This window comes from Esox lucius, chromosome 24 (assembly GCF_011004845.1).
Source record: "Esox lucius isolate fEsoLuc1 chromosome 24, fEsoLuc1.pri, whole genome shotgun sequence".
In the NCBI taxonomy this organism is placed as follows: domain Eukaryota; kingdom Metazoa; phylum Chordata; class Actinopteri; order Esociformes; family Esocidae; genus Esox; species Esox lucius.
This window is the reverse complement of record NC_047592.1, coordinates 7,934,882-7,947,792: the sequence shown is the minus strand read 5'-3', so window position 1 is coordinate 7,947,792 and position 12,911 is coordinate 7,934,882. Positions and strand designations below refer to the sequence as shown.

General features: G+C 44.9%; 1 protein-coding gene across 21 annotated transcripts in view; it reads right to left on the bottom strand.

Moving 5' to 3' along the window:
- camk2d1 (calcium/calmodulin-dependent protein kinase (CaM kinase) II delta 1) overlaps positions 1–12,911 on the bottom strand; it is a 60,099-nt gene continuing 47,188 nt past the window's right edge. For 3 of the 21 annotated variants that reach the window (XM_034290856.1, XM_034290853.1, XM_034290855.1), the window contains 9 exons: positions 11,315–11,355; positions 9,865–9,903; positions 8,865–8,915; positions 7,490–7,534; positions 6,338–6,386; positions 2,938–3,013; positions 2,715–2,809; positions 2,358–2,604; positions 1–1,908 (listed from right to left, as the gene is read on the bottom strand). In XM_034290856.1, the coding sequence (XP_034146747.1) occupies positions 2,369–2,604; positions 2,715–2,809; positions 2,938–3,013; positions 6,338–6,386; positions 7,490–7,534; positions 8,865–8,915; positions 9,865–9,903; positions 11,315–11,355 (632 nt within the window). In that variant the 3' untranslated portion in view covers positions 1–1,908; positions 2,358–2,368. The remainder of the gene's footprint in view (positions 1,909–2,357; positions 2,605–2,714; positions 2,810–2,937; positions 3,014–6,337; positions 6,387–7,489; positions 7,535–8,864; positions 8,916–9,864; positions 9,904–11,314; positions 11,356–12,911) is intronic. The other 18 variants (XM_034290859.1, XM_034290858.1, XM_034290861.1 and 15 more) reach the window with 11 other exon arrangements.

Here is a 12,911-nt window from a genome sequence, read left to right as displayed (position 1 = left end):
TCACATTATGGTTCCTCACCAATTTAATGTGTGAAATTAGTCAAGTGAGACAAAATAACTGTCACAAAAATGTACATTTGACCTGAGGAATCTGCATCTTGTTTCCATTGTGATAATATAATACATATATATAAATATCTATGAGGGCATGCATTAGTAATTAAATTGATAAAAAGAGGAAGAAAAAAAAAAAAATCGCTAACATGGCATAACAGCCTCAGTGTGTACATGGCCGAAAATAAAATTGTACCTGTCAAATGTGTATGGTGTGGTTGTCATTCTTACTAATCAAGCTTCAATAAATACCGTTTAGCCATTTAGAGGTACAATTACAGCACACCAACATTAAGCTATGGGAAAAGTGGCATGTAAATAACACGTATGGCAGAAATCACACATTTTATTTGATATTTCTTAAAACATATACTGTAGCAATCCTTTCCCATCATGGAAACTATATACACTGTCTCATGGTGCAGCTCAACTTTTGAACCCCCCCCAAAAAAAAACAAATTGTGACAATGTCTCCTATCCCTGTTGGACCAATCACAGGTGGGGGAAACATGGTAACCGTTAACAAACCTGAACACTGTGATTAATGAAAATATCTACCAAACGCAAAAACCCTGACCAGAACAAATGCGATTCCATGACTTCTCCCTTCCCCTTAGTATAAAACATTGTGTGACGCAACTTGTCAAGCAGAACTAACATACAGGGGCGTGTCAGTGGTGAAAGGGGTTCTTGGCACGGTGAAGGAATTGTGGGTCAATAGCTACACACGACAGAGTGAATAGTTCCACAGATGTGCAAGGACTGACATAAATGAACAATTATTCAAGGAAAACTTACATATAAAAAAAAAAGACAAATAAAATTCACAATTATCATCCTTATGAAAATATCCTGATTTGACTTTAAAACAGTGTTCCATATGTCATACAATGTGTGGCTGTGTAATGTGTAACATTACCTGTTGTTTACATTCTGTCATTGAGAATTCTCACTTTCCTCACGCAATGTGTTGAATACACATAATAGCAAAACATAGTTCACCGTTTCTCACTCAAAAACAAATTTTCAGGTGAATCTCCCGGTAAGCATACCTAATATTTAACCAATAATTAGAAAAAAGTATAATAGATTGTAAACTAAGCTCATGTTTATACACTTTAATACTCCAGATGTTAAGCAAAGATATAGCGATTCACATCAATCACAAGCCTATACATCACCAAAACAAAAGCAAGCTCATGTTTGTTGTCCACTTATTCTTAAAGATTTCTATAGCGATCTCTGCACAAAAACTGACATTTAAAAATGAACAGACTGTGATATGTTGGTCGCTATCCCCTTTAAGGCTAAACTGTTATAGCTTTCGTCATTGGGGTTTGTGTAATAGTAGAATGCATTGATGAGGTTGTCAGTTCACCACAAGTACCTCACACTGATAATATTGAAACAGATATGCATTACCATGTATTATTTAAGACTGAAAATCTCTCCAATATGATGAGCGAACAAATCAACGAAATTCACATATTGTCAACATATCTGGCAGACAAGTTCTCATGGCAATTCAAAATAACATGTTAAAAGAGGAAATCGTTGGAATATAAAAGAAACGTTTAGTTATTCGTGTCCTGCAATGCAACAGAAAAACGAGACAGAACAGCGCGATAAAACCCAATTTTCTTGCTAACATATTGAAGGTAAGATTTATTTTGCTAGATTTATTTGTATAATTCGAAAGAAGAATCTTTAGTCCAGCAGCGACGATCTGTAAACAACACTCTGAGAGGGTGGAGCTATAATGCAGGGCCCGGGATTGGACGAGGATGTGACAGACACTTGGTGGGTAGGGGTTGGTGGTTCAGCGGTATGCTGCCGGTTAGCGGGTCACCTCAACTGCAAGACAGAAAACGAGCAAGATTTAAAATACAGCTGCCTCCTGAAAGTATTCAGACCCCTTCACTTGCTCTACATCTAATTGGGTCGGCAAAAAAAGTCGTAATCAGTTACTGAAAAAAAGAAAAAAGCCGGAGAAAGGGAAGTTGACTGAATACTTTCCAAAACCATCGTATACAATAATCACATTTGGTACAAAGTAGTTTGAATTTCATGGTAACAATGTGCCTCAAGCCAGTGATGGTAGCAAAGGCAAAACCGAAACACAGCGTGCGCCTCCTGGAGGGAAGTGGGTTAGGTCGGGCTACAGCCAGAACCGGAGCCGACCAATCGCAACAAGAGGAGCACCCACGGAGACGTGACAGGGACTGTAAGCTGATCTCATCCTACTTAGCCAGTAAGCCACAGCGGGCCAAAGCAGAACCAATCTGTTCATCAGAACCGCCCACCTGTACTGGCCTTACTTGGCGGGCAGAGTGGGCGAGCCGGAGCGGTGGAAGTGGATGTTCTGCCACTTGGCGTCGCGTCGGTGCCAGATCCGGGTCTCCTCAGACTGCGTGGTGCGTGGCATGCCGCCGGCGTCCATGTATTGGGTCAGGCGGATGTAGGCTATGCACGCGGCGTCCTCGCCAATCAGGTGCACGTGTGGGTTGAGCAGGATGGTGTGGACCGGGCTCTGCTTGCCCCTGGACAGAGCTGTGTGGGGGTAAATCAGTACACCGTCAAGGGGAAGTCATGCTCCTACAGTGTGGACGTTCCACGCGGGGACGTGTTGGGTATTCACAAGCGCCTAACGGGGCCTTTACCATTCTCAAAGTAAAACCTGTGGAAGTCGGTTCCCTCGACCAGGTTTCCCAGGGCCTCCGGCTCAAAAGATGTCAGGCCGGGGTCACAGATCTTCCTGTGAGACAGAAGGAGGGCGACACAAAATCAGAAGGCATGTTTTCACTGGAACGGTGAGTGTTGACATGGTGACAGTGCAGACAGAGGTTTTGGAGGCCACCGAGGATAAATCCAATCGTTACTAACGTGTACGCTTCAAAGTCTCCGTTGTTGATCGCCTCAATCAGCTGCTCAGTCACTTTGATGATCTCCTGTTTACGAGCTGAGAGAGGGGGAGGGAGAGAGAGAGAGAGAGAGTGTGAGAGAGGGGGAGGGGGGAGGGAGAGAGAGTGTGAGAGAGGGGTTTTTCCACAGCTGGCCATGGCAGTGCAATGAGCTGCATTAAGTTTGCTAGAACATTTGCTACATTTTGGAACGGTTCGTACTGAACAGCCTTTCCCCAGCCTTTCAAACTTAGTTGAAGAGACTTCGGTAGGTTCGCTCCTGTTCAGTGGCTGTGGCTTAAAGCAACAAGTGCCACATTTCAAAAAGACCGCAGTCCCCAATCCACAACCTTTCAGGTTTTTCTATTAAATCGTTCATTACAGAACCATTTCCATTATGTATAAATTGTTCTACAGCTTTAAAATGTACTGAATGCAGCCCGGTCGCACAAGAATTGCTGATTATGGATCCCTTGACGGGTTTTGTAATCAACTGACGGAATCCGTAGAGTGGTTCAGAGATTTACATGAACAGGTAACAGTTAAGTAGTATTTACAGTAACACCCAAAACACAGGCTAGAGGTTCATGGGCTTCGTTTCACCACACAGGTCCAACCACGCACACAAACTGATTTCTACATTTCACCCGTGTTGCCACAGACAACAGAAACAACATGACGGTAAAGAGAACAATGGATCTTGTGAATTAGCTGATGAGACACTTTGCTCCACAACATTGGAGGTCAAATTATAATGGCTGCCTCAAAGAGATACTGTTTTCAGACAGTGACTGACACACAGAAAACATGCAACAAATCTGTCCCTAAAAGTCCTAGAAAATGTTTCAAAGATAAATGGTTTTGACACGGGTATCTGACCAACTGGGAGAAACAAAAGCATCTGTAGACAGTACGTGGTGCAGTGGCAGACTACGACCACCAGAGGGGAGCACAATCCACACATACCAGATCCATAGAAGAAAAGACTGGCAGAAACTTTCTATGGAAGCGGAGTAACACACCTGGTCAAACAAGACTAACCACAGTAGAACAGGAGACGGCCTGTAGCCTCCGCACATTCCGGTACAGCGAGGTGTTCGGTTGAATTGATACCCAATTGCCGGGTTGCACCAAAAACTAGCCTAAAAGTAATAACCTATACAAATATGTGCTTCTAACGATGGACATCTGATGAGGGTGGGGGAGATCTGTGGGGAGGAGGGGGTAAGGGGAAACATGGCGGAGGGGGTCCCAGTCTGCTCAGGGTGAACTTACACTGCACGTCGCTGGGGCCCACACTACACAGGGGCCCGAGGGGGCGCTGAGGCCCCTGAGAGAGGGTGCAGAAGGGGGTGTGCCCACTGTGGCCGGCAGAGTGGGTGGAGAGTGAGACCATAAAGAAGGAGGTGAACAGGAGGAGCAGGTAGCAGGTGACCAGGGCTCTCAGAACATAGTGGCATAACTCCTCCTGACTGGGCCAAACGCTGGGGGAATACCAGCAGGAGGAGGAACCGGAGGAGGAGCTGTGGGAGTACTCCCGAAAGAAGCAAGGGAAACTTGGGGAGGAGGGACGGGGGACTTGGGAAACGGAGGAGGGGTGATGAGGAACAGGGGATGGACGGGGGGGTGCAAAGAAGGATAGGATGGAGTGAGGGATTAAAATGGAGAAAAAAAAGATGAGTGAATGAAGGATGAGCCACTGTTCTCAGTGAAAGCTCTGAAGACAAAACACTGAGGGGGAAAGAAAATGTCAGGAAACCAAAACGATTCATGGTTGATATGCTTGTAATGACACTTGGGGCGATGGTCTTCAGGGGACCTGTGGGCTTCAGAAAGTGTTGGGCCAGGGGCATTTTGTCTTTTTCTTTTGACCTTGAAAAGGATATATATATTTTTTTTAAACCAGATCCTAGTCTTCACGCATACACACTCACAGACGCTGGAATGACTATCGTCACACTGCCAAATGAAACACCTTCATCTTTTAAACAAAGCAGCTATCAAAGAAAACCTGAATATGAAATTAATGAGCTTCTGGCGGCAAATAAACAACTGTACTGGTCTGGTAGATCGACGGTCAACGAGACGTCACAAATCCACAGCCTATCAGTAATCATCCTTTAGGGAATAAAAGTGTGGACCTAGAGTCCCAGAACCTCCCACTCACCGACTGGCTCCCCAGACAACGTTCTGAGGTAAAACTCTGAAGAACACAAAACCTCTCTTTTTACCTGGGAGGTGAACACAGGCCACTAAAGACTAACTGTAATGGTGGAACTGGTGCGCATGAACACAGACACACATATATACACTTCTGGCGCAGCAGGACATCAGAGCAGCGCAGAGGGGAAATCAAGCAAGGCCTGTGGCAGACACTGAATCCATGGCCAAAAGAACAGTTCTACGTAGTCCATCCCAGTCCCTCCATCCTAAAGACCAGTTCTGTAAGAACAGTCCACACTAGTCCCTCCATCCAAAAGACCAGTTCTGTAAGAACAGTCCACACTAGTCCCTCCATCCTAAAGACCAGTTCTGTTAGAACAGTCCAGACTAGTCCCTCCATCCTAAAGGACTTCTCTCTGAAGCCTCAAGATGGTTAAGTTTTTAACCAATTGTAGAGAGAGCTTCACATCACACATAATGAGTTGCCCTGTAGACAGAGGGTGTTAACGGCACTAAAGACAACAAACGTTGGGTCACTAAGCATGAATTATTCTGCCATAACCATAAGTCCAAAAACAGCGTGAAAACAGAGTAGACCACATCAGTGGAAGAAGCTTAAAGGAGAAGCCCACAGGGTTAGAGAGAGGTGACATTACAAAGCAGGATGACGTTCATATAATGACTCTAACATCGCAAGGGTGTCTAACTAATTTGGCAGCAAAGGGCACATCTGGCCCTAACAAAGATTGTCCGCTCTTTTATTTCAATTATCATCAAAGCAGACACAGGGGAAAAAAATCTTTACTTTTTTTTTTTTTTAATCAACCTACCCGCCAACTGCATGTTTAACACCCCTGCATAATAGCATTAAATATCATGCTTCATGGAGGATTGCATTTGTGTAAAAGATGAGTGTGAAAGTTGAATTAATAGAGCATCATAAATGGAAAAACAAAACGAATGGATGCTTGGATAACAAACAAATGCATATCCGGGAAATTCATGCAATAACATGAAAACAGTAAAAAGAAGAAAAGAAATGTAAATGATTAAAGACATGCAATGCACACTAACGCGGAAGAAAGAAAAACACATTCCCTTTTCCCAGAGCATAAATCTAAGAGTGACGCGGTCCTAAATTCTCCAACACAGACGGCAGGCACTTCACACAAGGTCTGAGTGGTGGCGTGGGGTTTGTGCAGTCGTTTGTGCGCTCCTACCTTTCACCTCCTCGTCCTCGATTGTGGTGTTAGCACTCTCGCTGGACTCCTGTTGAACAACAGTAAACAACAACAATGACCACCTGGGGGGCTGCGGGAGCAGGAATAGGCGTGAGCCCGGGGGGGAACTACTGCATCATCTGATGGGGAGGGGATTGTTTGGGGGGAGGGACATGATAGGAGTGGTATGTCGAAGAAGTACAGCCAACATGTGTGACTAGCCTCCCATCTTAGTGGGTTGTAGAGTCCTCACCCTGAGGTCACAACATCACATTTAAACAGTTCCAGTTAAACAGAACGCACGTCTCAATGTGCACGGTGCCTCTGGAAAGGCTTTCAGACAAGCTTTCACTTCCTCCAGCATGTCGCGTTTCCACAGACTATTGCCATCAACCTACACTCAACACCCGAAAAACGACAAAGGGATATTCCATGTACTTATGTACACGGAATATCTCAGACTTAGATTTCAACAAATCGGCACACATTCCTGAAAGTGTGTTTTTGCTAGGTATCCATGACATTGCTTATAGGTTAATGGCAAAAAAAACAACCCAAAATGTGGAGAAGGTGAAGGGGTCTGAAGACTTTGCCAGGACACTGGATAGACGAACACCTCAGAGTGGCCTCACATAGATACAGTGTCGTTTCAAAACACAAGCCGCTTTACAACGACTCAAACACGAGGATACAAGGCACCATGCAGGAACGTTCGTGTGAAAAGCGAAGGCATGGCCTGGACCCAATCTTTGTCACAGCCTAAGAGCCACTTTGAAACGGTTTACACTTTCCCAGATATGAAATAACCCTGGCCTCAACATTTATACAAGGGACAGCAGAGCTGATAGGACTGTAACCTAGAAGACCATTCAGACAGAATGAGCTGGAGATTAGCAGGTGAGAGGGCACTCATAACTTAACAGGGGGTTAACATGGCAAAACCCCCAAAAAATATTCAAATGTACATTGTCCTTAGTTTCAACCACACTTTAAACATGCCCAAAATAACGTACTAAAAACTGACAACATCTAGGACATACGTGCTCATGAAAATACAGCTTAGTGAATAACACAAGCTAGAATGCTTTTCACCACTAGCATAGAACAGATATTAGCATAAACTTGAAGAGTCTAGGGTTCTATTGACACTACCTTGTTCCCCTCAGTTGGGTTGTGGATAACAGTGGTTTGAGGCTCCTGATTCACAGAGGAGGAGGTTGAAGGTGGAGAAGAAAGGGGTTAAATAGACATACATTGTTGCAGTAATTAAAAGGTTAATATAAAAGGAAAAAAATACACCAAACTAAGGAGCCTTGGGGAAAGTCGTTTGGGGAGTGAGGTCTGTACTGTAGAAGGGCACAGTGAGAAGAGGCATAAACTTCTCAAACAAAAGCCATGGTCTATGCGCAGTATGCTCAGATGAACACTTTCCCAGGGAAACACTTCTTCAGATCAAAAAAACAAGACTATAATACAGTCTATACTTAATAACAACCAATCAACAGACAGAACCAGAAGGGAAGTGTCCAATGCTCTAGGAGTCCCCAGGGTGTTTCTGGACTTATTCCACAGATTCCCTCAGTCCTCACCACCACCCAAGTGTGCCTATTTACATAAACGCACATGGAGTGAACATTGCCCCAGCTTTTGGAAGCCCAATTTGTAGTAATAACCACCACCATCCCTAGAAATCCACAGAAACACCATCATCACGGCTATAAGAAATTGCCATGGTTACTGAAACGTAAAAAAATTTAATAAAAAAATAAAAAGGGAGACAACTCTGTTTATAACTGCATTCCAGAATTGTGACCTTGTACTGGGGGTCAAATACAGACCAGGCCTCGTGGCTAACAGGACCGGCGGTCTAACACGCAGAGATAAAACCTAGATGTGTGAGCAGAGGTCCTCTGGGCAGAGCCGATGGGTTGGCCGTCATAAGGCAGAGCCGTGTCGACGCTCATGCATTCTGGCAGGGTGACACAAAGCAGAGCAATCTGCCTCGGGATGCGCTTCACTGTGTCTGAGGTCTATTTTGGGATGAGCGCCTGCGTGTTTCAGCTGGCATGTCTCGCCGGTTACCTTGGTAACTAGGGGAACACCTTTTGTAGAGTGACAGGAAAAACACGAGCCCCCGGGAGAGAGAGTACAATAATTCACACACAGGAACATGCCACGGCGAACTAGAGTGCCATTCCGACCCAAAATACACACAACTGTTTATGAAATTAAGACGCGCACAACAGCAATGACCACTGACCACAGTTAAAGTAAACACCTGGGTATGATAAAAAGAAAAAATGTTAACACCATAAAGTTCACAGACATGCAATGTGACAGGAAAATTCCACGAAAACAGATACCAAAAGATTATTTTTGGTTGGTATTTTCCTTAAAAAAATAAATAAAAAGAGGCGCGCCACTGGGGGCAAAACCAGGAGAGAGACAGATGGTTAGATAAGGTTTAGCAGCCCAAGCATGAAGGATGACAGACCGACACAGACAGACACATAGACAGACAGTGTACCAGAGTGGGGGGCTCTTTAGGGCTGGTGACCACATTGGCCTTGTTGTTGATCTACGAAAGGTAAGTGGACAGAGACACAGACAGATTTCAGGAATAATGAATAGAGTTGCTGACAACTCCAGAGAGAGAGAGAGAGAGAGAGAGAGAGAGAGAAACATGGTGATACAGGAGCTGCCTGCATGGGTGAAAAGGTTAGAGGTCTCAAATCCTATTTGTAAGATTACAGGTGCTAACACCAAAGAGCTCAGAATCGCACTTTTTTTTTTTAAAGAGAAAACAAGTTAATTAGAGGTCTGTCATTTCTATGCCTTCAGCTGCACATTACGGTGAGTAGAACAAGAAACAAATGAGTCCCTTTCTAAAACAGAACTTTCTAAAACACAAACAGTGATAAACTTTGAAAACAATTAGCTCTCCCGCTGTGACAGTTGCCATGTTTTACAGGCAGACAGAACATACCCTAATTGTCATTATTAATACAGTTGATGGTGGTGCCCACAAATTAGTGCCATCAAGAGAGGAGAAATAAACAGCCAACAGTAATGCAATCATCCAATCCTGTTAAAAATGAAACAAGTCAAATAAGGTGACATTCAGTCGTTTTTGGTTTATCTGTTCTGAACACCGTCGTCTGCATCGCAGCACTGCACCATTCAAAGCTACATCGCCGGCAAGTCCTCATGTGGCTCAGTGATCAGTCGCCACGGCAATGAAACGCCTGGTAATGGGGGGGGGGGGGGGTGCAACTGTCATGCAAATGACTGGAGGACTACAGCGTGGGCTCTCTTCTACAGGGAGATGCGGGGAGCCATTAAAGTGAAAAAAACACATCAAGGGAGTTGCTCGTCGAACCAGACATTTTAGACAACTACCCTAGGACAGACGGCTAGAAATGGACAGTCAAACGCCCCTGAGACTAGCCACTGGACGGCACTGGGTTGTTCTAAAACCAAGCCGCGTTGGGTGGAGACGAGGCTGAGGGGAAAGTAGGCGGGCATACCAGCAGTAATGGCGCTGGCTCTGTGTCGGACTTCCGTTTCTGGGTGGACCCGTCAGAACACAAGAGAACAAGACAACCTGGGTCCAATAAGCCACCACCAAACTCGTTATGCATTATACACAATGCTGGTCGACCAAAACACTTCTGGTTGCCTTCCTCTCCCAAACAGGAACTGATTCAAACTGGAGATGCCAGCTGAATACAATTAACAACCAAGAAGAATACACACAGGAGTGTTTGGTCCTCAAAGGAGATAAACAGCTCTGTCCCTGGGGGCACAGAGTTTTACTCTGAGGAACGGCATTTCACAATGAACACACCTCTAATTGGTTAGACATTCGGAACAAATGAAAACCAAAACCAATGTCAGGACAAAACGTGCTTGCTATTTCTCCAGTCCATTAGATTAATATTCCACACAGCCTCTAAGGCACTGACATTTAGGAGGGCAACAACGTTGGACCCCTGCGCTAAACCTGAAATAATCCTTCAAATGCCATCCGCTGTGCTTTTAGAACATGCCCATGACTCAACCCGGCTGTTTATTGACAGATTTCAGAGTATTTATTTGGTAAGTTTCCCAGGCACTGTTCTAACAGCTGGAGAGCAAAGACAGGGGGGATGAAAAGACAGGGATGAAAGAGAAAGAAGAAAAGGGTAGCCATTTAGAAAATAGAGATGTGAAGTGAGTGGAGATTGGGAGCAGGACTGAGCAAAGGGGGAGAACAGAGTGACAGGGACCTTCTAGAGAGATTTAGAAACGGAGAGCGGGGGACGGAGGAGGCAGGGAGAGCAGGGGACCAGGGGAGGCAGGGAGAGCAGGGGACAGACAGGGTGAGGTAGAGAGGGAGGACCACCGAGAGAAAGAACAGACAGCAGGAGAGAAAGAGGGTGGGGGGGCAGAGTGGGAGATGAGGGGGCCCTTCGAGAAGCTCTGGTGGAAGTTATTAGGGAACACTAGCAGCGGAGACCTGTCATACTTATCAGATCACAGTCACTGGATCACAGTCACTGGATCACAGTCACTGGATCACAGTCACTGGATCACAGTCACTGGATCACAGTCACTGGATCACAGTCACTGGATCACAGTCACTGGATCACAGTCACTGGATCACAGTCACTGGATCACAGTCACTGGATCACTGTCACTGGATCACTGTCACTTGTTTTTCCCCAGCTTCCTTGCACCACAAAACAGATGCTGCCACTCTCTAACTCAATTATTTTGTAAAGACGGGGTGAAGACAGGGCACATTTAATGACATGTCTTAGTCACAGTAATCAGCAATCAAAATGACAGACTGTGCCATTGCTGGCAGCTGGGGACGAAAAGGACCATAGAAATATTGCAAGATACAAGTTTCATCGGTAAATGACTACAGGTAATTGTGTGCACGCTGCCAAGTTTAAAGAAACCAAAAGTGGATGAGAGAGGTGAATAACCTACCTTAACACCATCAGCTTTCTTGTTAATCAAGCTCTTGGCTGCTGTAAGGAGACAAGAATAGTCAGATGGGCACCTCTGATTCACAAAGACACACCTTTCTCTACATGTGAAGACGGACAATTATGCCAGAGATGGAAGAAGCAAAAGGAAAGTGCAAATTACAAGATAAATCAAACGTAGCAATTAGTTTGTGAGATGCAATTATGTCTACAACTAACTAATTAATGGAGTTTCTATGAAAAAGGTAGAAAATAATTTAGGTTCCATGCTCAAACGTGCATACACTTTTACACACACACACACACACACACACACACACACACACACACACACACACACACTTTTAAAAGCAGGCTCAAATAATGTTAATGTATCATTTATAACAGCTCTCTAAAACATTAGCCCCCACTCCTAAAGCAACATGCGAATATATATAAACCCCACACATGGAGCGAGCTGATTGGCTGAGCAGGAAAAATTAGGTTTCCAGGACATGGAGAAGCTCAGTGATTGGTTAAAATGATCAGCCCCATCACACCTAAAGGCCACTCAGGTGTTACAGGAAGAGTGTGAGATATGTGGGAGAGGTGAGGGGTCCGTAGGTCGGAGAGTGACCCAGAAGGGTTAGAGGTCAGTGACAACATATGCCTCCTGCCGTGCGCCTTGGTATCTTACCTCAAAGGGTCAACACATTCCCAACACAGAACGAGAGGAAGAAACAAAATAAAAGGTCAACACAACAGAATGGACGTTAACGTCTGAGCAAAACAACTGCTAGCCATGTGGAATGAGAATTTTTAAAAATTGCTGTTGAGAGGCAAAACAGCTCAAATGATAAAGGGTTTCGGTAAAAAAAAAGAATAAGGAAAAACACTGACATGGAGGGACTACGAAAACCTCACTGGATTCCAGTCAAAATTCACATTAATTTCTCCTGGGGACCTTGAGTCATTATATGCCCTGGATGTATTCCACACCTGAATCAACTGGCCTAGTAATTATCAAGCCTCTGCACTACAGGATTGTCTGGTTGTGCGCTGGAGAGGTTTCACAACCACTGCAATATGAGACTGCGGTTCCCTGTCTATGGAACAACAAGTGGGTTCCTGTTGCTTAAACCCGATATCCCTGCCCGAGCTCTTTGTCCTGCCACCTGTGATCTCCTGGCTGTCTCAACGAAGGGAGGGAATCTCTGCAGGTGTTTAGGCGGTTGGTGTCGCCTGAACACGGTCCTTGGTTCGGTAAGTCGCAAATCTCCTCCAGGACTTTCTGGAGGCCCAGATTTTGAACCCTACTGATCCGTACACCCCAACCAGGGTCCAATTGTATGAACTGGGCGAAAGTGGTCGTTTCAAAGGTCGTCCTGTTAATCTGGCGGTTCGCTTCCAGAATTAACATTAACATTTGGCTCCACACTCATGTTTTTCACTCTAGCACTAATCACCTTCCCTCCGACAAACTTCTTGCCCGCGTCCCTCAAGTGTTTCGGAGGTAAAAGAATAACCGGGCCAGATTCTTTTGGAAACATCAGACGGAGGAGGGTTGGAAATGTGAATGTTTGTTTGTTGGCTAGATCACAATCAGGGGACTTCTGGAA